The sequence below is a fragment of the Strigops habroptila genome, chromosome 2, assembly GCF_004027225.2.
Source record: "Strigops habroptila isolate Jane chromosome 2, bStrHab1.2.pri, whole genome shotgun sequence".
NCBI lineage: Eukaryota > Metazoa > Chordata > Aves > Psittaciformes > Psittacidae > Strigops > Strigops habroptila.
In genome coordinates, this window is record NC_044278.2 from 95,132,720 (window position 1) to 95,155,015 (window position 22,296).

General features: G+C 39.9%; 1 protein-coding gene across 8 annotated transcripts in view; it reads left to right on the forward strand.

Moving 5' to 3' along the window:
• FNDC3A (fibronectin type III domain containing 3A) overlaps positions 1 to 22,296 on the forward strand; it is a 121,668-nt gene that overhangs the window by 50,352 nt on the left and 49,020 nt on the right. For 6 of the 8 annotated variants that reach the window (XM_030477547.1, XM_030477545.1, XM_030477546.1 and 3 more), the window contains one exon: positions 17,602 to 17,678. The exons of 1 other annotated variant lie outside the window; for it this stretch is intronic. In XM_030477547.1, coding sequence (XP_030333407.1) covers positions 17,602 to 17,678 — 77 coding nt within the window. Of the gene's footprint in view, positions 1 to 12,641; positions 12,731 to 17,601; positions 17,679 to 22,296 lie in introns of those variants that run through there. One more of the 8 variants, XM_030477550.1, reaches the window with a different exon arrangement.

Genomic DNA, 22,296 nt, shown 5'->3' on the forward strand with positions numbered 1-22,296 from the left:
ACTGACTGGATCTCCACTTATAATGGGAGTTTAAAGTCCTAACTTGCATCCAGACACATAATTTTAGATACCTAAATGAGATGTCTCCATTCTGGAGCTAAAGCCTGGCTATTATAAGCTGAAATAAGTGAGGCTTACATCCTGAAAACACCTCATTTGAGTGTGGTGTTTCACAGTTGTACCCAAGACCCTTGTCTGTCCTCAAGCACTTGAACTCTTTGAACTCATCCAATTCCATGAGCATCTAGCATCTCACACTTTACAAGGATGGTGCCAGTACTTGGAGGTGCATGTTGGGAATGGAGTTACAGCCCTAAGTTGTAGGTAAAGAATGCACCTAAAACTTGGTTTCCATGACTGTAGTCAGTCATGTCTAGCCCACAAGGCTGTGAAGGATTAATTCAAACAGCTGAGATTCAGATGCTACTGTGGGCTGAGCCTGGAATCAGTTGGATGAATCTTGTATGAAGCATGTTAAGCCTGACAGGTCTGCTTCTGGCAATATTATAATAGTCCCCTGGCATTGCAGTCAGTTCATCTGATTTCTTCCCTGACTATGCTGTTGATGAGAAAGAAAGCATTACTTGCTTTACGGGGAAGAGGGGAAAATTTATGTAGGATCTCTTCTTGGTTTCTAGTGTAAGTAGAAAGTTTGTCTAACGTAAGTAGTTAGCAGTTTGAACTAAATCAAAGATCAGACATGCTGGCAGAAGAGTTTGAAAAAGATTTTATTTATTATTTTCACTTATTTATTATTTTCACTTAATATCCTAACATTTAGAATAACTTACGATAGCTCATGATGAAAATCATAAAATATGACATCATTTTCTGTATCCTAATTGGATGCAATTTGGTTGATTGAAATAACAAAGTTCCACGAAGATTGCTAACTTATTAAATAGAGAAAAAAGTTTCTCAATTTCATTATTTCATTATACATCCTGGTGTGTCATCTGTTGTAAAATGCTACAGATTGTTAGACGAGGCCCCAGGAAATTTCTTTAGAGTTCCATCCTGTGAGATTCAAGTCATAGTGCTGCATCCTTGATGTATGTATAGCTGTAGCTGAGACAGTCTTCAGACTTCTGCCAAAGAATTACTGTTTACAAATAGCTTCGAATTAATTTTTATTTACTCTTGTTCTATTTGTACTCCAAGAAGTAGTTGTGGCTGCTTTATCTTGTGGACCTCTGTCAGGCATGTGGTAGCTGTTAAGGGTGGAAGACAGCCTGGGAAGGAAACCAGTCTTTGTGGCTGTGGAGCAGCTCTCCTGGCCGTTACTTTTCTGGAGTTCCTCAAAACAGAGCAAGCTCCCCACTTACACGCAGGCTGCCACAGCCACGCCAGCAGCTTACAGGGACTGACATTGTTCTGTCTCATGCTTTCTCCACTGATGCTAAAAGTTGTTTTGGAGACAGAGGGCCCCCAGGTAGCAACAGAAAGAGACTAGGAGGTTAGTATCCCTTTCCTGCAATTTCACCTGTGCAATGCTACTGTGTTTTCTGCACAGGTCCGGATACACTTGCCAGAATGTAACGTTTAACTGAATGTTGCAACTCTGAATCCAGGGATTTTTTTATTCTGTTCTTATTTTTGTTTTTTCTAATGGATGAATCAGCAGCACATGGCTGCATAGATATGGCTGTTCATGTGTTATTAATAGTACATGATAATAGTTGTCTTTTTTTGACTGTCTGTTAAATGACTGAGGTTTTGTCAGCTTGCATGACTTACATGATCATGACACTCTTCAACTTCATTAAAATCATGGTAATATAACTTCCCTTTCCCTTCCTCCTTCTGCAGACATGCAGCAATCTGTTTTACATCTGAAGCAGTTTATTATCCAAATGAAGGAAAGGAAGAAGAGGAGAATGATAACAAGGTCATTACAAACATATAGGCTAGCTGTGCACAAATATAAACAGCTACTGTGTAATGTGAGTTAAAGACCAATTATAAACATGTAAATTCTGCCACTTAAAGCCATTAAGAAACAGTGTAATTACATGGTGTTGCAAACAAAGTTGGAAGGGCCAGATTAACTGGTAGTAAATACAGCTATCCACAGTGCTGTTCTTGTTTTGTTTTTGCCAGAGAAGCTCTTTCTCATACTGCAAAGGGCTTTCCAGTTGTCCTTCTGGAAAATGCAGTTGTCTGGAGTAGGTGCCCTAGGACACCACCTAAAGAGCCTCAGATCTTTTCAAGTGATTGTACAGCACCCAATAACTTGCAAATGGGTCTCAAGATAATGAATGGTATTAGAGCTACTAGAGAAGCTGACTACACCTTCCTTCCCATTTGATTAATCAGCTATTATGTAAGTATATGGTTTGTCTCCTGTGCCTATTCTCAATTTGTTTTTCCAGTAGCCCATTCTCCAGCAGTTTTGATTATACTTTCCCTTTGATGCTCTACACATGGGCCATCATCATAAATACTGTGTATACTGTGTTTCCCTTGAACAATCAGTTGTATTCAAAGGTAGAATGGATGTGCCTTCCAAGGCACTCAAAGAAAGAGCTGATATAAGCACTATAAATGCCAAACTGATAGTCTGTATTATTGCTTCATTAATAATTCTTAGAAGGAATTAATATGGAATTGTAGTTTCAATAATATGTAAGTTCCTGTGAGGAGGATCATAAGTATGCCTCATGATGACCTCTTCGTAATGAAGTATTGCAACAACCCTAGAAAAATATTACAAAATACGGACAGGTCATTTGAAGTAGGAGGACTGTGCTGAACAAAGACCACAACAGGACTGTTGTGTCCCACAGTAGGGAAAGTCCTGTTCAAAAAACAAGCCAAAAAACCAAACCACTCTATTAAAGCATGTGGAAACAATCATATTCCTAGGAAGAGGGCAGGGAAAGAACTGTTCAGTCCTGGAGCTGTAACTTAATGATACTGCAGCCTTCTCTTCTAAGAATCAGAATGTAAGGTGAAGATGACAGATAGAGAAAGATGAGCCTATGGAGAGTTGTCAGCCTTTCTCTTTTTCTCTGTTCTTCCCACAAGTTGCATTTAAGATTAGTTTCTTGAAAGAGGGAATTTAAGTGAAGTGCTGCTGTGTTACATCCTCAGTTGCTTTAGCCTTGAAGAGGTTGTGCTCTGAAAGGCACTGCGCTCTTGGCAGAGTTAGTGTTATGGTTTATGCAGCCAGGAGACATCGCAGTAACTCCTTAAGTAACAGGCAGATATTTAGAAAATTATGTGAAACATACTTAAGTTTGCATTTATTTTTACTTTTTATTAGGTTTTCCATATATTTTGTTTCTCATTTGGTGGTCAGGCACAGAATTGTTTTGTTCAATTTAAAAAAAATTTAAAAACTTAATCTTACCTAGCTTTTAAATTCACTTAAATCTGAAATCATAGCTGACTTTTTACTCTTATTTTTTCAAAGGACAATACATAAAAATGAAGCTGTCTTTCAGGCAGATCCTTGCAGTGCCTAAGGGCCAAGATGGGTTTGGGAATTTGAGAAGCTAAACTATTTTTTCTTCTTAAAGAGATTTTTGTTTTCTTTCCCCCTGAATTTGATAATAGGGGGTCAAAAGCAGAATGACTATCTCTGATGTAGTGTGACACTACTGGCAGTACCGTTTTGGGGAACATCTGGTGACTAAGCAATGCATCAATGAATGAAAATACTTGGTAAGTTACAAGGACAGTCTGAGCAACTGGAACCAGTTAAAGTTCTTCCAGCATGAATGAATTTTAAAAATCATCTGCTAAGAAAGCTGAAAAATAAAAGTGCATATTAGCAAATGCTCAGCAGAGATACAGAGGGCTGGCTAGTGTGAGCCTAACCTCCAGTCATTTCCCTGATTTGTAAAGCAAATAGATACAAGGAGACCACCAAACATAAGGTTCTGAGATAGATTGTTGACGTTTTGGTCACTTTTTACTGTGGATTTCTGGCCCGTGTGTGTTAGAAGAGTGCTATTCTGCACAGGTTGTAAATCTGACATCATATGTATGTAGCCTTTTCAATAAAATATTTGTAAAAAGTCTGGTTTTATCCCTACTACACCCTTCTAATTCTTGATCAAAGAAAGACTGCATTAAAAGGAGGAAAATGTACCGTGGAAATACCCTATCTTTTCTCTTAATTGCACTATATATATCCCATTCCTTGCATTCCTTTCCAGCAAACATATGACACATACTAGACCAGGAATCTTATTCATATGCCCACAGAGCTCTATCTGTAGGGTTTTTTTCCCAGTTCATCCTCTCACAGGCCTTTAAAATACCATCCAGAGCACCGATTTGCCCATAATAGCCTTCCAATTGTGCATTATGTTCATAGGATTTCAATATCTTGTCGTTTTATTTTTCAGTTACTGAGCCTTGTCCTCTCCTCTGAAAAACAGATCCATTATCTTTGATGGGAAAAAATCTAGTCTCGTGTTGGTGACAGTAGTTAAATAGAAGGGTGTTTCAGTTTGGATTCTTTTCAGAAGCACGTAAATGTGTGTTGCTGGATCACCTTCTTGTGCTGCTGGGTGTGGACAAGCAGAACATTTGCAGGTAAACATTTCTGCACAGCTTCAAGAGAGCTGGACAGAGGTCTAAAGTGCCTGGGAACGTGACACATAGAAAAAGAGGCTAAATGTCAGGTAAGGTTAAATCTATATAGGATATAGTTTAGGGGATATGAAGACCAGTGGGAAGTAAATAGAAGGACTAGAAAACGAAGGTGTAAAGAACTGCAGGTATGCGGTGGAGTCTTGAGGCCAGATACATGCACGTTCCCTGTCTCTGAGCTGCAAAATTCAAAGCATAGCACAGAGTGGGTTTTGATCCCCATCTCTGAAGAGCTTTGGCAGAGTCAATATAACTCTTTTGGGTTTGTTGTTTTTTGGGAGTGTTTCTTTATGGTTCTAAATTGTGGATGAAATAGGACATAGGAATTGAATGGTAAAGCATGATGCACAGCTAGCCTAGAATGTAACTATATCCCTTAATCACTTGGTAACCAATGCACTTGGATATCTTTGACCTATCAAGATATTCTAGAAATACTTCGCATTTCAGCGAAGCTGATCATCCAAACAACTCTAACGGCATAGGAAATCTGTATTCCAGAAGTGGTAAAAGAGCAACAAGAACATGCCTTAACTGTCTAAAGGAGTGTTGTTTGAATGGTATCCCTGAACTGGGTGAAATGCAGTTATATACAATGCAAGGCCATGGATCAGACTAATACATTATAAATGGGGATCTCCTCACTTGAAACTTGAGCAGGAGGAAGCAGACAAGCTATTTGACTTACAAGATAAGTATTACCTCCAGTATAATGTATCTAAAGGTTACTGTGATCGTAAAATGCATCAGGGCAGTTGTTGCTAGTATGGCTTGGAATGTTTAGCAGTATTTTACAGGATTCTGCAGAGACTTCAACTGTAACTTGGTAATTCATGTTTACAAAAGATGAAAGCTGATTCCAGGTGTTGTAGAAAAGAGCTATTAAGATACTCAGGAGAATGACGAGCCTGTTTTATAAAAGGAGAATAGAAGAGCTTAGTTGGTTTGGCTAAAAATGAGTTTTGTTTCAAACAGGTAGGTAAACACCGGGGATTTAAAAATAAATAGTTAGTGCCAGAGCTGGTTTAGAGCCCAGTTGGATGTCAGATGGCTGTGAATAACTTTCATCTAATTACAAGAAACCTCCCGGCTACATAGGAGAGTAGTGCTCTGGAACTATGCTCCAGTGGGAGAGGTATGGGTAAAAACTGACTATTTCAAGATCAGTTTTGATGCTTTTATGTAGAATCCATTTATGATGGATCTTGATGTATGATAAAGGGAGAGAGGAATGGAGCTGCAATTGCAGGTGAATAGCCCTGATTCATTGAGGTCTTTTTCAGTCCTTGGGCCCTGATGGTCTAGCAAGAGAAAATTTAGATACCCTGCATCCAGACAGTAGTGAAGCAATAAAAAGGTTTCTGCACAAAGGACACTCTTACTTTCCAGCTATTGAGCAATTTTCTTGTCTCAGCTCCTCAGTAGAGGGATAGATTGATCCATACATAATGTATGGTAAGTAGCTCTACTGTAGGCATGTGTCTTTTTCCCTTTCTTCTGGTTTGGAATGACAACTTCCATATGTCTGAGCCGAGTCAGTTGTTTTATCTCTGGCCTCTTGTTTGGCACAGGTAAGTAAATTCCTTACATATTCCTTTCTGGCTCTGAGTTCATTTTGACTGCTAGAGCAGTGGGTATGTTACTTTCTAAAACGTATTTGGTTACAGAGCAAATTGAATTCAAAGAGAACACTGCAATCGCATAGGCTTATCTTTGTGTCTGGAGCCTGCTTACTGCTTTACCAGACACTTTCTTTCTGGTAATACATATTTATTAATGTTGTTGAAAGCTTTTTATCAACAACAACCTGTGTCATAGATGCTCTTAATGTTTGAGCTTATGTACTTTCCCTGTGTAGTAAGTTGCTTTAGATTTGGAAAAAATAATTCCTTGTTGAAAGGATCTGTAAAGAGTTCATTGTGGAGAATCAAGGAGCCTTTGTAACATCAACACGAAAAAGACCAAATTTTAAATTTCAAATGCTAAAATGAGTTTAAAAGATTAAAGTTTTTTAAAACCTTTATTAGTTAGCCTGTGATGAGGTGGGGTTTTTTTTTTTGGTTTTGGGGTGGTTTTTTTAGGTAACACAGATCCTGAAAAACACTTCTGAATCTCTTTCAACAGCAAAATGTGAGGAATTGCAGGTGTTTAGTGATCTGTACAGTAGTAGAAACATTTCACAACAGAAGAGGCTGCAGGTGTTGGTAGCAAGCATGGTGCCTTTCTGTTTTGCTGCTCAGTCTGACTGAGAACATCAGTTCTTTTTTATGTGCGATTTTGGGTTGATTAATTTGGGACCAAATTTCTGCAAATTTTTTTGAGCATGAAAATTCTTGCGTGTTGACCTTACATCATTAGCAGAATCAGAAGTCTTAATCTAAATGTTTAAGTATTTATCATGTCAGCTGCAATGTTATTAAGAATTTTCAAGATCAGTGGGTTTTCAGTCAAACTTTTTTCCACTTTCTTCAGAGCATCCCCTGTTTTAGCTTATCTTGTTATCAGTGAAGAAACGGGGAAAAGTATCTGTGCGACGAACTGTAATCGCAAGGGGTCATGTTCAGAGTGTTTGGATTCTACCTCACTTCTAACTTCAGAAGCTTTTAGCTGCAGAAGTCTCAGGCACAGTCCAGGTCACTCATCAATCATGGCCTAATCCTGGCAAGCGCATTGAATCTATTGCTTCTCCTGTTTTGACCATGGAATTCCCTAATGCCTGTAATTGAATAAAACATCAGGCTGCAGGGGGGCAGCCAGAATCCAGACATCAAAGACATGCCAGAGCAGAGGCAATATAGAGGCAGTATATAAATGTTGCCTTTCTCTATCTTCAGAAAGAAAGGCTACTTTTTTACTTGGATTATATTAAATTTATCATAGAATCATAGAGTGGTTTGGGTTGGAAGGGACTTTAAAGATCATCTAGTTCCTAACCCCCTGCCATGTGACACCTTCACTAGACCAGGTTGCTCAAAGCCCCATCCAGCCTGGCCTTGCACGCTTCCAGGGATGGCGCATCCACAACTTCTCTGGGCAACCTGTGCCAGAGCCTCACCACCCTAATAGTGAAGAATTATCCCGAAGTGCAGACAGTATCATCAATAGGAAATTGGTTAAAGCAGTCACCCAGAGTTGAGGAGATCTGATGTTTTTAGCTCTACGAAGAATTGGAGCCTGTAGCTCCCCAATTCCAGCAGAGTCCCCTAGCCACCAGGCTCTGGGCTATTCCGAGTTTAGGCTTTTCTCCATGTTGCCTTTTAGAGATGTGGCATTTTCACCTCAAAAAAAAGTAAGATTCTAGAAGGGAAACTACCTTGGAAGGAAATCTGCCTTTTTCTATTGATGTAACAGGGATTCCTGTAAGATTTAGGTGAAGTCGTGGGTTCTGGTTCCCATTTTAAAGGCTGGCTCTGTATTTTCCATTTAGAAGCTCATGGATTAAAGGAGTTAAGCACCAGTAGCTTGGACAGAAGTTTAGTGTGTTTCATTCCAGTTTCTAGTGACCCATCTTCAGCAGAGGTGACCCAGGTTATTCCATAGCGTGGTGTTCACAGCACTCTCCTGGACAGGAACAAGCTGCAGGGTTAATCTGCTTGAGCATAGCATAGAATTTAGCCTACTTTCTAACTGAACAGGAAGACCTCCTTTTCTTGACAGTAGGAATCTACTCTCAGAAAACTTCATGTACTTTACTGAAATTGGACACAAGAGTGACTAAAGCAGGCCCGAACCAGTTATCTGCTTGAGGACACACTGTCTGTGCTTAATGATTTGTGTCATGTGGTATGAGGTGGCTCCCTGATAAACGTGCAGAAGCATAGAGCCATCCTCTGGAGGCAGCCAGTGAATCACCCTGCTGAAGCCAAGTTTTTGCTTTAGATGCTGCGAAGTGTAAGGTGTGTAACATCAGATGTTTTCAGTTTGCTCTTATGTCTCTTTTTTGTCATGTGATGATTGTGTAACTTGCTAGGGCTTGTTCCCTACAGTTTGTGTCATGACAGGAGAATTTCACATTACCAAATGGCACCTTTTGAATTGTCAGCTTTAGGGACTGTTTTCTTCAGTCATGATTTGAAACAAGAATGTGTAATGAAGAATTACTTCAAGTTTTATTTCATAGTTTAGAAACCTACATCTGAACATTTGTTCATGGAACTGCAATGTTGGTAGAATCTTTGTTGGTGGACTCAAGTGAATGCCTCTAATGTAGGCATAAAAATAATTGCATGTGGTGAGTCTGAAGAGAGGATTTCCTGTAGGACTGAACTCTCTTTCCATTTCTGTGTATTGTTACAGAACATCTTTTCATCTGACCAGAACAGCCAACTCCCCTGATGCAAGAATTACATTTAAGAGAGTAACATTTCAGTGGGACAGAGCTGCTGGTTGTGAGGATTTGTTTTGGTTTTTTTTTTAATCGGGAGTTATCATTAGCCATTTACCTGTACTTAAGAACAAGACTAAGCCATGGTTTTGCACCCTAGAACTCTAGTTGTGGAGCAAATGTCATTCTAGATTTACCTAGTTTTCCTTCTTTTGCTAAGTCATGTAGAACCCTGGATTATGGGACTCCTGGAAGGCTGACACACCTCGTGTTCTGCTAACTTAGTTTTATGTCTTCCAGTGAGGAATGACCACTTCCAAATTGGTCTCTTTAAAGAAAGATTTGTGTGGTATTTATGTTAGACTAAATGGACCATCTGAATCTATATTCACTTATATAATTAGCTTGCAACCTAAACAATTCAGAGGTGTTCAAATGAAAGCACTTGTTATTAAGTAGATTCCAGGGACTCAGAATAGTACATTTTTAGTACATCTTGGATAGAAATAAGAATTTGAGTTGGGCACTGAATTTTCTCTTGGCGGTCTTTTCTGGTATTAATTTCTTGCTTAAGTTTCTGACACTGTGTGTTGTAATACTCAATCACAGTTTGCACAAACAGAATGTTGTTACATCCACAGAGTCTCATCTGTTTTAAAATAGCTTTCATTCATAGTTTTAAAATACCTTACCCTAGAATTTGGTAAAATTGTTTCTGCATTTATATGTATGTTATTGATTTTCGTAATACATCATATTTGTGTAAGTAATATTCAATAAGTCATATTCAAGTCAGAATCTGTATGTAGATACATATGTGTGTGTAATAATGATGGGGGATGTTAAGGAATTTACACAGAAGAGGGGGAGCTTCTCTGAATGCCAGCTCTGAGACAGCAGAACATGCCAGGTAATTTTGCACTCTAGTTTCAAATCAGTGTAGCCAGGTAAGCATGCATAGAAAAAATAATTAGTGTAATAAGTTGAATATAATGATGCAAAAAAAGGCCTTTACAAGTAATTATACTACATAATTTCATTTTTAGCACAACCAGGCGGGGAGAGAGTTGAAGTTAATGCTTTTTCCTTCCAGCATCTCTCTTCTCTGTATCATCATGCTCTTTTGTAGAAGCCACTGTCTACAGGCCAAGAACTGCCAAGTGTTGAGACTCACTTGTGCTGTTCACCTCTTAAGCACAAGCAGCTATCAGTAGCAGTGCTTAAACTTGGTGGTCTGCAGTGCTATATGGCCAAAAAAGAAAAATCTGCTGAGAAAACCACAAATGCTAGTGGTAGCAACTGTTAGATGACTAAACTGTAGTTTATCCTGAATGTTGTGAATCAAATGGAACATGATTAAGCAGTATGCACTAATATTAAATATTAGTCTGGGAAAGTTACGGATCAGTACTGCTCAGCCTAAATGCCAGGAAATGAGGCTCTTCTTGAGGAAAAGGCTAACCAAATATGTGATGCAGTTAAATTAGAATGACTGCAGCTTATTTTTCCTGCTAAGAATAAACACATTTTCATCAATGGTTTTCTCTGTTAATAATAGTATATCACATTTGACTCACTTTGAAATGCAATGATTTATGGTTCACCTGATTTTTAAATTGGAAGACTACAAGGGAGAGAGAACAATTTTTTGACATAACTCTTCCACATAGTTACTAAATAATTACCCAGAGTCTAAACCTAAACCAGCAATGAAACGGAGCAATTTAACAATCTAGGCTGCACAGTACAAAGTCCATATTGTATTTCCGCATTAACATCTTTGATTCATTGGTACTTTTTTTTAATGAAGTAGAATAGAGTTATCACCATGCCACACAATTGCTTCAGAAAGAATGTGTAAAAACTTATTATTGTTGTAGTATTTCAAAAGACTAAAATCATCCTTCTGCAAGCTCCCAAGTGTAACTTCATAAAGTTTGTATTGTTCAAAGGCATGGGCTTGCAGCCTATTTTAATCACAAAACTGCACCATGGTCATTGTTTAGAACCAGGTGACATGAAAGCACATTTAACATTTGAACATTGAAACCATTGTCACCTTTTTCCTTTGAAAGTACATGAGGCCATTATAAAAGAAAACTGATAGCTGTATTAATGATAAAGTGTTACAGGAACCTGTCATCTCTGCACTTTGCCTGTGAGAAGGGATTTCACATCCCTTTTTTTTTTTTCCCCTGAATATGTATGTATGGTTTCATGGGAAAGATCAGGATCTCATTAGGACGTAATCTTTAGAAGTTAGGCTTCATAGCTCCCCCCCCCCCCCCCCTTTTATCCATTACTCCAAAGTCTATGTGAATGAAACTGACGCTTTTCCCCCCTGCTTTTGAAAGGAGCTATGTGAATGTTTTACCTTCAGTTTTGCCTTGCATTCACCAGCCTGCAGTCTACTGATAGATTATTTTTTTAGCCAATTAATATATTTAAATTGATGTTGCAGCTTTGTCAGCTGCTGTTCCCCAGGCTTGATGGCAAAAGTAGACAGATGGATCGGGGAAGGGATTGTTTTGTCAGGACAAATTTGAAGCAAAAGGAGTATGTTAAATGGACAACATTGCAAACTGAAGTCTTGTGATTGCCCATGTCCTTGCAGTGTTCACAGTTCCTTCTTGTGCCTCCTCCCCAGCTCAGGCCTAACAGTAAGTTCTGTGTTTGATTTTCTTTTTTGTTACTACTTGCTTTGATTACATTGCACCTAGTAAATGTAAAGCTGCTGATGCTTTGTCATAATTTTTTAGTGCCTGTTAACCCTAAAAGTACTAATTTGGGAGTATTTTCCAGACACGGCTTGCAAGACAAATGTAGATCAATTGGTGGTGTTGGTTGTTACTGCTTTTTGTAATTAATTGTAGCTGCTGGGAGCCCAAAATAAAACTTTGAAGCCTTGGCCGTTATGTAAAAGACAGAGTGGTGCAACTGTTTGTGGCATCAGGGACTATTGATTTACTGCAGCCCGTCAGTGTTGGAGGGGTGGGCTGCTACGTCAGCTGCGCGCTCTATTGTTTCAACTGCTGTGGCCTTTGTGTTTGATCCTGTCAGTGCTTGCGTCAGTGATGCATATCATTGCCTGCGTGATGTCAAAGTGTGGGTGTTCGGTTATAGAGCCATAGTTAACCTAATGTGCTGCAGTAAATCCTGAATGCTGTTTCCTCCTGGGGATAACAGTGATTCATCGCCGTTCACATTAGACTAATGCTAAGTATAGCAGTGCTCATGAGCCGCAGTATCCACATAGATTAGTATCAAAGTCATTGCAGCTTTCTAAACGTGATGTCAGAAAGTGTTTGGAACCAGGTCTGTTGGTGTGCCTCCTTTCTTGGGTGTAAACTGATTAGCAGTTCAGCTGAAGGTAAATCCTATGGAAGGATTGGGCTGAAGTAATCCTTTAGAACTTAGTTACACTAATTAACGCAAAAACCTGAAGGATTTGGGCCACGCCAGCCAGTGACAATGGTTAGAATAAGGGCACAGGCCAGAGCAGGACGCCTGCGGGACGGCTGAGGAAGCCCTCCCGGGCGGGGATGCTGCTCCCCGCCGCCCACCCCTGTCAGCCCAGGCCGCGCCCCGCTTGTGCCGCCTGGCAGCTGGCGCGGGGCCCGGCCGCGGCCCGGCAGGGCGGAGCGCGGCTGAGCGGAGCGGGCCGCGGGGCGGGGCGGAGCGGAGCGGGCAGCCGCGCACCTGAGGGAGCCGCCCCGCCCGCCGCCACAGCCCCGCCTGCCGCGCCGCGCCGGGGAGCTCCCGCCCGCCCGGCCCGGCCCGGCCCGGCCCGGCCCGAGATGAGCGGTAAGGTGTCCCGGCCGCCCGGCGGGGCCGCCGCGGTGAAGCACAAAAGCGGCAGGGCAGGGCGCGGCGGGCAGGCAGCCCCTGCGGCTGGCGCTTGTGCGGCAGCGGCGGACGGGGGAGAGCTGTGGTGGTTGGGAAACAGATGCGGGGAACACGAGCGGTGCTGAGCCCCTCTCCGGGTGATGGGCGGGCAGCCTGGGCGCTGGGCGGCCATTCCGGCCGAGCCGCGGCGTTATCAGCGCGGAGCTGTGGGCGTCGGTGCCCCGGAAGCGCATCGGCGACTGCGGGCGGTGAGCGCCGCTTCCGCGCTGGAGCGCCGGGTGTCCGCCGTGCCGGGGTGCTGCGGCAGACATGGCATGGGGCGATGCCAGCGGGCAGGATAGAGAGAAATCCTGCATCCGCTGGGCGGGCGGTGCTGGCATCCTCCCGTTTTCAGGTGTTCCTGTGTTCAGATGAGTTTGTCGCGGCCGCAGTGACAAACCGTTAATATTGCCATACGTTTATGGTAGCTGTAATGAGCAAAATGAGGTTTTTACAGTCTGCTCGAATAGTCGTATTAAACTTCACCTGCTATTGCTGCGGGGCTCCCTTTGCTGGGATTTCTTTTACGAGTTTCCCATTAAAGGGCACAAGTTTCGTGTACTCTTTGAGAGGCACCTTGGTGGTGGTGGGTTTTTTTTAACTTAGGACAAAATGCTTGGCAAGTTTTCCCCTTCATAATAGTGAAATAGCAAGTTTCAGGACAATAATAAACTGGAAGTGCGGTGAAACATCTGTTTCTTGGGTTTGGTTAAATAAACCTTTAGTGTGTTTGATGAGTCATTTGTCAAGAAGAATGTGTGAAGCACAGTGATGTGTTTGTTTTCTGTCCCACAATACCTCTCTTCTGGTTATTATGTAAGAGAATTGTATACCTGAGAGGATATGGAAGATTCGAGATTTCCTCTTAGAATCACAGAATGGTTTGGATTGAAAGGGACATTAAAGATCATCCAGTTCCACCACCCCACCTCCACCATGTGCAGGGACAGCTTCCACTAGACTGAGTTGCTCAAGGCCCTGTCCAACGTGGCCTTGAATAATCAGCTTTCATAATACAGTGATTTGGATGAAGTCAATCCCATTTACGCGCAATATAGAAAATTAGATGTTTGATTAACACAAATTCTGATGCTGTTGTTTGCTGGTACCTTATGATCAGTCTTGCCTCGTGGCAAAACGCACCAGCTTTGTCATGCACCAGTCTAGCTGATACCTGAAAGCATGAAAATTCCTCTTGCAGTGTATTTCACTGACGTAGAGTTGTTTCTAAAAGGAAAAAAAGTACCTGGTTTTATAGCATATTAGTATTTCATCTTTAGATACAGGAAAGCTGCCTTTTTTTTTTTTTTTTTGGTAGTTAGTAATATGCTTTCTGTCAAAAAAATCAGTAATTTCACTGTAAACACCCTATGTTCATTAAAATGTATAAAGTCTGCCAACTTTTTTCCATGCTTTTAATTTTCTTGAATCTTCCTCTGCAATCTGATTTCATTCCACAGCCACTTGGAAATCTAATCAAAGTAAATTAGAGTCCACAGTTAACATCTTGAATATTAAAGATATGTTTTCATTAATTCTGGAACTTTAAAGCGTTAAGGATGGGATGCAAGTTTACAAACTGCTAATTTGACTCTATTGTAGCACTGCAGTAACTTTTCAGGTTCATACATTGCCTCTATGTCTTTTGTGACCGCTAGGTTATGGGTATACTGGAAATGGGTTTGTGGATCAACCTTTGTACTGGGTTGGAGATAACTGCTTTTTTGTTTGCTTGTTAGAGAGATTAAAGCACTAAATAAATAAGCTTTAAAAAGATCGTTAAACAATATTCTTCAGATGTCTAAAGCAAAACAAAACAAAAAAGCCAAATATACTTCATGCCCACCAGTTCACCAAGGAACAGGCTGTTCATGTTAGAGTTCCTACATTTCCCAAGGACATTGAGTTTGCCATGAAAAGTTCAAATAACTGGGGTCTTAATTCTCAATTTACCTAAAACTTTTCTGGTTTAAAATTGTGAGTTTAATGAAAGTGTTAGTGTTTTGTGTTTGTTATGGAAAAAGAACAAGTAAGCAATACAAGATACAAGCTGTGTAAAGTCCACCTTATGTAAGAATTTAAACCATTATTTGGTTGAGTGGCGACTTACAGTAAGTATGCTTCCACTACTGTTGATCTTTTGGAATTTATTGTAAGCTAATGCACTGAAGCACTCTCAGCTTCTCTTTTGCTACTTTTCACTTCACTTTATTTTTACTACTTCATACTCAGCAGAAACTTTCACTGAAACATTTTTGATTTTCAGCTGAGCACAAAGACCTGAAGAAGGTTCAGTTCTCAATTTATAGCTTGCTGTAGTCTTTACATTCTTTGCTGTTACACAGTTCAGTTAATCTTTCAATTAAGACCTTGTTCTTAAACAGTGTCTTAATCTTTATAAGTAGTACATTGCCAGATTTCTAGATCTTACTCTAAAGAAGTCCCTATAGTACATGTAATCAAGCTCAATTACATGCTGCTTTTTTAAAGAATGGGTTTCGTTCCTCTTCAATGCTCTTGGCGTTTGGACAGGGTTATCTTTATTTTTGTCAGGTTCATACTTACCAAAATGAGGTATGCTAATCTTACATACTGTACTGTGCATTTACTTAGTACTGTCCGTTTGCAAATCTTAACTGAGTTTATAAAACACTAATGTGGAACTAGTAATGCCCTTTCAGAAGTATTATTGAAACTTCACCAACAGTCAGGTTGTTGCTTTTGGTGGCTTCACTACACTGAATGGGAAGTTTGGAGAATGGAGTCTGGAGTGTCTGAATCCCAACCTTATGTGCTTAACACAAAACCTGGTCAGATTCTATTGTGTTTCAGTTTTTCTTTAATAATTAAACTTCAGCGATTGTTGCCTTGTGTATTTTAAACACAAGAATGTAAGGACGTCTGTAGGCAATCCTTTTTGAAGCCTGTGCCAATGTGCTTGCTCAGTTAGAGGCCAGTGTCAAATGCTGAAGGGGATAGGGCAGGCACACAGAAATAACTTCCCTGTTTCTAGCTTCCTGAACCAGAAGTAATGCTTGTTGTTTTTTTTTTTTTCTCCCAGCTCCTAATGGATTATCTCTCTCAATTTGTTTAATTTCTTCTGAACCTAACCTTTAATTTTTCACAATGTTCTTGAAGCAGTGAGTTACATAATTTAACTGTGCACTTCGTGAGACTTCGCTTTAAAACAGATAAACCTTTTACCCAGTAATTTAATTTAATATCTCTGGTTTTTGCACATGAGAAACTGTAAATGGTCTATCTTCCCATTTTTAGGCAGTTTGTGGGTGTTTTGTTTGTTTGGATTTTAATAGGTCTTTTGCTGTTCCTCTGCTGCCAGCTCTTTTACATTTTAACCATCTTCAGGTGGAAGAATCCTGGTCTCTTTAATCTTTCCTGATAAACTGCTGGAAAGCCACTGTAAACCTCCTTTCCTTTTGTAGTTCTTTGTGTTCTTTTTGAAAGGTGGAGACAAACGCAGTGCTTTAAGTATTGAGGTACAGCATGGATTTATACCATAGCATAATAGTGTTTTCTGCTTGTTCTCTGTCCTGTTAATAATGATTTTTAATGTTCACTTTCTTTCTTTCAACAACACTCAGCTGGTATTTCCTTAGAAATACCTTTCCTTAGATACATAGTAACTCCATAGTCTGTTTATTTACAGCTAATTTATGACTCATCACTGTACATAAATACTTCTGGTTTTATCCAGGTGCATTACTTTGCACTTATCAACACTATTTCTTCTGCTTTTTTATTATCTGATCATTCAGTACTGTGAGATTCTTTGCAGCTCTGACAGCATACCAAAAATTTGTCACTTTGCTGTTCATTTCCAGAAGTGAATACATTGATCAGGTTCTTGTTTGGGTGCCTGTGGGACTCCTTTGGTCGCACTAGGCACTTTGAAAGCTGATCATTTGCTTCTCCTTATTTCCTGTTCTCAAGCCAGTTAGTTATTCATGAAAAGCCCTCTTCCCTTTTTAACCAAAGGCAGCATTACTTCTTTAAGAGTCTTTGAGAAAGATTGTCAAAGGCTTTTAGAAAATCCAAGTATGTTGACAGCATCCCTGTGCTCTTTGAAGGTATCAGATATTCCAGCCAGTACTTTATCTTCAAATGCTACCTTAAAACATTTCTGTTGTGTCATATTTATCTAAGTGGCTGCGAACTCTGTTTTTTCTGGTTTGCATGGTACAAGGATCATCATGGTATCACAACTTTTCCCATTAGCAGGAGCAGAATTCCTGGTTTGTAATGGCTGGCTTTCCCCTGGGACCTTAAGTTAGTGTCCTGTTTGCCACCTCCCACTCCTGTGACACTGAGACTACTTCAGGTGATAAGGCTATAGTAATAGAGCAGATATTTTGTAAGTCATTTTCTTTACAACTCTTTAACTGAATACTATCTAGTTTCAGCCATTTGTTCTGAATATTTTGGTTTGTTTCTGCTTTAAAGTCTCTTCTTTTGTCTTTTCCTCTCAGGACACTTCTTTTTTGTCCTCTGTTAAGAAGTTTTGACATAAGCTCTTTTGTGAGTTTCCTGACAGAGAAGGGAAAAATACCTGGTTAATTTTTTTTTTTTAGTTTCGTTTCTGGTTTTCTCCTAACTGCTTCTTAGGTTTCTAAGAGTGCCCTTTGCTATAATTTTATCTGTACAGTGCATTGCCTTTGTTTATCCATGTTATCCTGTATAGTTTTCACAGAGACTTTGCAGTTCAGTATGTTCTTTCAGCTTTCTCAGATCATTAAATGGTACTGTACTGAATATTTTTGTAACCCATTTAGGTCCTGCTCAGGTTCCAATGATGTCCCCAAATGGTTCAGTGCCTACTATTTATGTGCCTCCTGGATATGCCCCACAGGTATGTCCCTTTGTTTGATTATTATTTTGTTTCTTTTCATGCAAATTATGAGAGTAAAACCATAATAGCTAATTCAGTAAATAGCATCAAGTTTCAGAGTCACTGTGGTTAAGCAAGTATAAAAGGGGAGATGGCCGTGGTATCTCTGTGATGGGAGACTTCTCACGCTGGGTATGTGTCTGTTTAGTTACATATTAACTACTTACATGACAATAACAACCACAGTTCCTTGTTGAGTTCAGAATCCCAATGTACTAGATGTCCTCTGAATACAAAATACAGTCATGACCCAGATAGCTCATTGTGCAGAACCTGTACTGATTTCTATGTTTTCTCTTGGCACCAATATAATTTTATATAGGCACATAGTTCATGTCCGGGAAGTTCCCTGCAGGTAAGGACTAAAACAGGTCAGTTAGAAAAAGCGTAGCAAACAACATGGGAAAAATGTCAGCTGTCCATTACGGATAAATTAGCATATAATACATGCTTCCACAGCTTGTCTTAAAATGGCACTTTCATTTTCTCACTGCGGTGAGATTCCTAGTTTAGATGCCCAAAAATTAAATGTGAGCTAGATAATATGGACTAAAAGGATGGTTCCTCTTGGCTGTTTTTGGCACCTGTATTATAATGAGATGTGTGGTCTTCTAGAAGTCTTTTTCTTTCCCTTAACTACAGAACCAGTCTAGGGGTTAGTAGGTCAGACCCAGAAGTTAGAGCAGATGAATACAGCTCACCATAATGTCATTCTCATGATATTCTGTTGTTGTGACCAGTCTACCTCTGACTTGGCTTGCATCCAATGGTGTACACCAAGAGGAGACTACAGCATGTAGAATGCAACCAAAAAACCCACAGTGCCTAGCACATATTGGTCTAATAATCTGAACAGCTTAAGAAATTGTCCTTTAGCAAAAGAAAAGGCTGTTAGATTAGGCAAACTTAACACTCTGTGGGTTTACCTTTCATCTGTTGAAAGTTGTCTGGTAAGTTGATTTATGTATCCTTCATAGTTGAGTTCCCAAACAGGCAGAAGAAAAATGAATTAAAAATAATAATTAAAGTCCATTTATCTTTAAGTCATAGTGAAAAGTCTTGATTTGTATTAGAACTCATTTTTAAAGAACTGAAACAATTTTTGAGATAAATGAATTTCTGAGTAATTTCACCATGTTTCTAGAGTGTGTAATTTCAGTTGATGGGGCACTTAATGTTTAAAAAGTTGTGTAACCTGTGCCAATCACAATAATATTTATAAAATGAATTTATCCTTCCTTTGAGAATGACTTGCAGTAGACAAGCTGAAGGACTGGGCCTTGCTGAGGCGTGCTTGTTAGCCTTTCATTGGAGCTTGTTAGTGCAAGCAGGTGTTGTGCTAACACAGTGCTCTGGCTTTCGGAGTGAAGGTGCTTCACTGTACAGAGTGAAGCTCAGAGTACAAGTGGAACAAGCTCACGTTTGCTGTCTGCATTTGAGTAGAAGTATCCTAGTGCTGGAAATCCTGTGGTTTATAAGGCTTGTGAAGTGTTTACTACTGACAAAACATAGCAGCTGTTTAGTTTTAGGGTGAAAGTTCCTGTTACTAGCCAGGAGATTTGATAGTATTGCAAACAGGAAAGTCTAAAACTCTTGAGCTAACAGTTATCCCAGACTTAATGCAGTCCCAGCAAAGTAACTTACATGGTTTCTTCATGTAAAATATAATTTTGAATGTCAGCAACTGCAGGTATATTTTAAGAGAAATTGGAAATCAGCTAAATGTGCCATCAGCCTGAAAGAGCAACTTCAGCATAACCATCTTTTGTCTGTCCATTTTCATTTAGTTCTGTTATGCCTTTGCTTACTTCAGTTCCTGTTTGGCAGTGATACTTCCTCTGTTAAAAGTTGGGCATAACTACAGAATAAAGCATATTTATTTTTCTTATATCACATAAATAAAAAGCAATTCATTGGTTGATTAGCTTTTACCTTCCTTTTTTGTAGTTGTAAAACTCTGAAAGAAATCACATCTTTATTCATCCTCTCTAAACTGTCTCTATTCACTGTCTGTAGTGAATTTTCCAGCGATATTTAGTTGGCTAACTCAGACAAACAGGCCTAAGACAGAACTACATGTTTTGCCACTACAATTAGGATAATTGATAGCTTGTTTACTTTTTTTAACATAAAATTATATAATTGACATGATGCTCTTACTGCTTTTGGAGGGTTTTTATCTGTGTAGTTGCCTGGGAGAGGCCTACCGTTGAGTTGATATTTGATTTAGAGGCACAGTTACAGACTTATCAAACTCTTCATTTTACGCTATTAAATTTAAGGTCCCTGCTGCTATAAATTAGGTATCTATTTCTGAGGTACTTAGGCTATTAGCAGACCCAAGAAAACAAATAAATCATAAACTAAGTAGCCTGAGTTTTGTTGGTTTGGATTTGTTTGTTTTGTTGGTTTTGTTTTGGTTTTTTTTTTAAATGGAAACTGCTTCCTATGTAATCTGAATCTGCTCATAAAGTCATGATATTGCAATTCTTCTTGTAAGCAAAAATGACTTAATTAAAACAACATTTCTGTGTTTAGATAATTTCACTGGACAGCAGAAGTTCTATTTGTATCTGCTTCTGTTAATACATCCTGCCTTTAGGATACCACACAGCTATGGTTGAACAGATATGAAGAGTGTTGTCTTTAGTGAAATTACTCTTTCCCAATATGGGACAATTTCTGTGTACTGAAAATAGCCCCTTTCTTGAAGTCCCATGGTGTATATGTGTTTTAAAGCCGTGTTCACTTAGGTAATTTATGTTAATTTTCAGCTCTCTAAGTAAGGTGGGATCAGCTCCATTGTGCATACTTTTATGTCTTCTGAATTTTATTGCATATGCATAGAGATCCTCATCCTGTCATTACACCAGAAGCATACAGCTGTGTCTGCATAACTGTCTTTCTAAGTACAGTAGTGAAGTTTTGAAACAACTTCCTAGACCAGCCTCACTACGTTGCATTGGTTCAGCTAGCAAGATCATTTTGGGGGCTACAAATTAGGTCTCTGTCAGAGAAAACAAAAGTAGAAGTTCCATTTCAGGTGTACCAGATGCACACCAGCCCCTAATGGAGACATGGTAAAACCAATGATTGATCCTCCAAGGAGCTTTCTGTCATGCACTTGGTGGAAGTGTTCACACCGGGGCATGGGACTAAATCTAACCAAGCATAATACCCTTAAGCTTAAACAGTGGAATTGAAAGCAGCTTGGCACTAAGAGCTTTGATTTGTTGATCTGCTCCTCTTGCACCAGGTTGCTCATTGGCATACATGTATACATGTTCCCACCTCATTTCAAATGTCAGTGAAAACTTAGGTTGTAGGGTTTCCTCGTTCCCTGTTTTTGAATGTAGTCATGATATTCCAGATGCCATTCTTCTCCCCTTTTTCTGGATAAATGTTTAATCTAAAAACTCAGATGGCAGTGTCTGCTGAGGCATTATTTTACAGCATTTTACTAGGATGTGGAGAACAATTTATTCATTGGCATCCAGACACTAAAGTTATTAACACGTGGATTAAGTAAAATTACATCAAGATCATCTCTTGTATTTTTGTGTCATGTATTTTTGTGAGTGCTTTCTGCTTCAGTTCTTTCAACAATATGTGTCTTTGTGCCTGCTCTCCACCAGATTCCTATATGCTACAGACCCCAGACAACCTACATGTGCCATGAGCAGCACAACTCAGCTCCTTTCAGTTCTTAAAAAGAGCCTATAAGGAAAGACTTTTTAGCAGAGCCTGTTGTGACAGGATGAGGGGTGATGGTTTTAAACTAAAAGAAGAGAAATTCAGGCTGGATGTGAGGGAAAAAATTCTTTACAATGAGGGTGGTAAAACGCTGCTGCAGGTTGCCCAGAGAGATGATGGATGCGCCATCCCTGGAGACATTCAGGCCGGGTTAGATGTGTTTCTCGGCAACCTGGTCTAGTTGAAGATGTCCCTGCTCCTTGCAGGGGATTGAATTAGATGACCTTTGAAGGCCCCTTCCAACCCAGACTGTTCTGTGATTCTAAGTATCTTACATGACCACGCTTAATCTCATCACAGGATTGCATATGCTACTTTTGTTTCTTTGAAATTCTAGCAACATTGCTAAAGGCTGCACTCGAGTCCCTCAGCCACAGGCTTGTCCTGTCACATCTCCCATTTGCCATTTTTGCACAACAAGCCTCTTTGTACACCAGTCTGGCAGAGCCTGACACAGAGGCCCCCGTTTCGTGTGTAGCATATGACTTCCTTCAGGGTGCAAGACAGGCAAGGGGGGAGGAAAGAAAACAAGATCCTTTCTTAAAACTGCCTTGCATTGTGAAGGAGCCTTGCGAGGGCTGACTACCATCCTGCTAGGTTTTTTGCTTTAACAGCTTGATGCAGACAAAGGCTGTTGCTCACTATCTGGTGCAGTATGGCAACTGCCTCCTGGGTTAGTGTTGGTGGACTGAGTTGGGTATAGAACAAAGACCAGACACTGTTGTGCTTTTTCTATCACTATTTATGAGGAGTGAGGTCTGTCCACCCACCAAATCACTTCTAGGGAGCAATCTAATTGTTATGCTGTCGAGCAAATATGAGGAGC